The sequence below is a fragment of the Lactuca saligna genome, chromosome 3 (genome assembly GCF_052625555.1).
Source record: "Lactuca saligna cultivar CGN05327 chromosome 3, ASM5262555v1, whole genome shotgun sequence".
NCBI classification, from domain to species: domain Eukaryota; kingdom Viridiplantae; phylum Streptophyta; class Magnoliopsida; order Asterales; family Asteraceae; genus Lactuca; species Lactuca saligna.
In genome coordinates, this window is record NC_136419.1 from 23,824,911 (window position 1) to 23,829,409 (window position 4,499).

At 29.1% G+C, this 4,499-nt stretch overlaps 1 protein-coding gene across 2 annotated transcripts; it reads left to right on the forward strand.

Annotated features, from left to right (window-relative positions):
- Positions 1-308: 308 nt before the first annotated feature.
- On the forward strand, positions 309-1,980 carry LOC145033467 (WRKY transcription factor 18-like). Of its 2 annotated transcripts, none has more exons than XM_078982071.1 (5): positions 309-407; positions 506-589; positions 707-994; positions 1,103-1,219; positions 1,392-1,980. In XM_078982071.1, exons 1-5 carry the CDS (start codon positions 342-344, stop codon positions 1,650-1,652), a joined length of 816 nt encoding a protein of 271 aa, XP_078838197.1. In that variant the 5' UTR covers positions 309-341; the 3' UTR covers positions 1,653-1,980. The 2 variants fall into 2 exon arrangements, with proteins under 2 accessions (XP_078838197.1, XP_078838198.1); XM_078982072.1 differs by having other exon boundaries at positions 319-407; positions 511-589.
- Positions 1,981-4,499: the final 2,519 nt, after the last annotated feature.

Sequence of the window (4,499 nt, forward strand, 5' to 3'; positions counted from 1 at the left end):
TGACAGGTGGATTTGTCCTTTTTTTTTTTTCCGGGGAGCTTCTTGTTACGAAAGACCATACCATAAGTTTCAAGTCAAAAGTCTACACTTATTTACTTTCTTATTGATTCGAATAGAAATAGTAATTACCCCAATATTTATCTTTTAAAACATTATTTATTTATTTATTTATTTATTTATTGATTGAGAGTTCATACAAGTCTAATCAGCTTGCTTGGAAATATCTCTATGCAATTAAAAAACAGACAAAGACTTTCGGACTTTAAATCTCTATAAGACTGCGAACCCTTGTTGGCTTCTTCTTCAATCAGTTGAACAATTAATTCTTCAGACCAGCAATAATGGTGGCATCATCATTTGCCATAGACCTCAATCTTTTCCCCTTCCACAAAACCGATGACACACCAGTAAGTACTTACATATACCTGACTAATGCTTAAATAAGCATTTCCGTTAATTACATCTATGTATAATATATATAACTTGTTTACTCGTTGTGGTTAAGATTAGAGAAGTTCACACCGATGATGATTATGATGACGATGATGATGATGGGGAGGAAGAAGACGATTGTTCGTTTGGAAAAGAGGTTTCTGGTTAATTACATGCATTCGAAACTTTTATTACATGAATGAAGTGTGTGTGTGTGTGTGTGCGCCATTTTCCTGTAGTTATATTGACGAACGGTGTACATATATACGAACAGGTTGATGATCATATGATCAGTGGGGATCATTTAAGCAGGATAAACAACGAAAACAAGAAGCTAAAGGAGATGCTTAAGATCGTATGGGAGAACTACAACTCTCTTCAAACGCATGTCAAGAAACTAATGCAAGAAAAACAAGTATTGGAATCGAATCCAAAGAAAAGAAAGCTCGATGAGACAGTTCAACAAAGCTTGTGGAAGACACAGAATTGGAACTTGGAATCACCAAGGAATACTGGGGTTCGAAGAGTTTATATACCAACAGATCCATCTGATAAAAGCCTGGTACTCGATCAATTTTTTCTTCGTCTTCAATTAATTCCCTGAACAAGAAACCATTGCACCCCTTTTAAGAAGAATTGATTAAAGTCAAAGTGTTGCATTTAATTATAGGTAGTGAAGGATGGATATCAATGGAGGAAATATGGACAAAAGGTGACTAGAGACAACCCATCTCCTAGAGCTTATTATAAGTGCTCTTCTTCACCAACATGCCCAGTCAAGAAGAAGGCAAGAACACCATCTCTCTCCCTTCCTTCTTAATTTCTCCAAGATATACATAAGAAATCCTTGGTTTGATAAACTTATCTACTACTAATAAGTTTTATCATGATTTCATGTTGATATATATAGAGAGAGAATTTTGTTCAAAGTTTGCTTATGTGTATGATGTTGTTTTCAGGTGCAAAGAAGTGCGGATGATCCTGGTGTAGTAGTTGCGACCTATGAAGGTGAGCACAACCACAGAAGCACAAAGGAAGAGGCTGCGTATGCCCTAGCCAATGAACATAAGATTTCAAGTAGTGAAAGAAGGTCAAACTCCCCAAGATTTGATGAGGTTTTGGTGAAAAAAATGGCTACTTTTTTAGGAAAAGATCCTGATTTCACTGCAGAACTTGCTGCTGCCATTTCCTCCAAGATTTTGGAAGTCGATATGTTCTAAGTATGGTAATCCAATTCTATTTGAACAATATATATATATATATATATATATATATATATATATATATATATATATATATATATACACGTGGCTGGAAGTTTGAAAGAGAACACTAAGAGTTTTATCATCGGCTATTTGATAGATGTGGCTTGGTAGCAACTCGAATAGTATATATATTGTTATAGCCATATAGAGGTAATTCATTGTGATGTTTAGCTTTTTGTAGTTTCATTTGCCAATTAGCCAATTAGCCAATTACTTGGAGGGATGTCTTATGTACATTACAATCTCATTTTCTGGATTAATATGAACATAAAACTCTATTTAAGGATTGAATCTAGTAACAATGCAATTTCACCCATTGAACTATCTTACTTTCTATGTCATTTAAGTTTCACAATAAAACCAGTTTTATTACTCAGGTTTAAGATTCAATTGCCAAACACTCATGAATAACTCAGTAATAACTTTAGCCAAACACTCCCGTGTAACTCAGTTATGACTTAGCCAAACACTCCTCATGGTCTCTTGACATCATCAAGAGCATAGAAATATTTTCCAAGGCACATTAACATTCTTTATGTGGGGACATTAGCATCAATACGTCTTACATCCTACACCCGTTTTCTTAATGTTTATGAGGACTTGAAACAGTTGATAGTTGAAATAATATGTTGATACCTCAGATTAATCACACATATGACAATTGATTAATAACCACATAGCTAGCATTTGTGTGTTCATTCTAGATGAAGGATCTTGGGGAGCTTAAGCAATTTCTTTTTCTAGAGTTCAATTATACTCTGAGAAGGAATATTTCCCCAACAACAAAAATATCCTACTTGTTAAAGAAGTTCGGAATGCTTCATTGAAAGAAACTTTTGACACCAGTAGAGTCAAATGTCAAAAATATGGAAGATGCTACAATACGTTTGGAATGCTTCAATGAAAAGAATATTTCCCTAACAGATTTCAAGGCTCCAGAAAGAACCACAACTGTCTTATGCTAAAGACCTTGGCTAATTTATATACTGATGGACCTAAAAGCATTTGAGGATAGCAATTACATATTTTATGACTTCAAAGATAAGTGGGGCTTCCGAGTACTATTATGAATTATCCTTAGTAAATTCAGATCCAAGAAAATATTCTGTAAAGGAAAACTCCAACAAAATCTTATAGATTGCACTCAAAATCGATTTAGTTTTTATATTTATTTTTATTCAATTAAGTCTCAAAAATTGGTAATCCAATTCAATTTAACCCTTTTATCCGGTCAACCGTACATCCAACTTTCAAAAATTACATTTTTGGCCTAAATTTTAAAATTTATTACAAATTTGGTTTAAAATTTACACTTTTGGTTCAAATTTTAAAATTTATTACAAATTTAGTCCTAAATTTACCCTTTTGGCCCAAATTTTAGAATTTTGTTATGAATTCATCCTAAAATTTGTTTTTCTACAAACTTTTTTCTCAAAATTTTGTTTTGAATATGTTTTTTTTTATAAAATCATTTTTAGAAAAAAAAAAAAAACATATTTCCACATAAAAAATCTTATATTTTCTATAAACCTTTTTGTATACGGAATTTATGAGGTGATTATCAACTTCAGATTTTATACATGAAAGCAACAAATTAATATATTAATTTTATAACACTAAACTGTGATTTCCTTATTATAAGTTCACAATTTTTTGTGATACTAAAACAACTAAGGCGAAGGAGCCACAAAAGTTTTTGAAATGTCATGAGTACAACACATTTTTTTACAAGATTGGTTAATCGCATTACTTTACGGTTATTAAGATTTGGGATTTATTGTTGATACCAATTTCTATTTATGTTCTAATGGTATGATTGTCATTAAACCTAATCATGGTATAAGTTCTCGTAATTAAAGCTAATAGTTAATTTAAGGTTAGCGACTATTTGTCTATTTATATTTGTTTAACAACTCAATGGTTAAGTTTAATGGTTGAGGGTTGAAAGTATGAAAAAAGATTTTAGGGTATTAAAAAAAACATTGTACCGAAAATTGTATTAAATACTTATTTTTAGGGTAACTTAATATATTGAATGATTAACAATCATTATAAATGGTTTACTCTTTATGAAAAATTTCCTTAAAATGTATATTTTGCTTTAAAAAATAAGCATACATGAGCAACATATTTTATTATAATATTTTTATAGTATTAAGATTAATTATTATTCATTGTAGTGGATACTATTTTTTTAGTATATCCTCTAAAAGCTATAAAAAAATAGATTCCTTAATTTAATATATGTTATAATTATTATTAACAAAACAAATGGTAAAAAAAGACATTAGATAAAAATATTTTAGGTTTTATGAGTTTATTTCTATATATTATTGAATGAATATAGTAGCCATTTCTTTTAACATTTTTTAGATTTAATCACTACACTCTATTTAAACACATTACATAGTGGAAACAATATAATCTTCATTTGTTACCCTTAAAAATATAAAAAAGTTCATAAACTAAGATTGCCAAAACACATTGTGTATGTCGAAGGTTAATTAACATGGTGTATTATTGAAACAAATTTAACTATGAAATATGTGTTTTTTTTTTTTTTTACATTTTTTTTTATAAATATGTGTTTGCATACAAATGTATTTATAATAAAATAGGTGTTATATATATATATATATATATATATATATATATATATATATATATATATATATATATATATATATATATATATTCTAAATATGTGTTTGTATACTTTTTTTTATAAAAAAGATTTGTATATATTTATGTACTTAGTAAATACCTATTTTTATAAATAGATATTTCGTATACAAAACCATT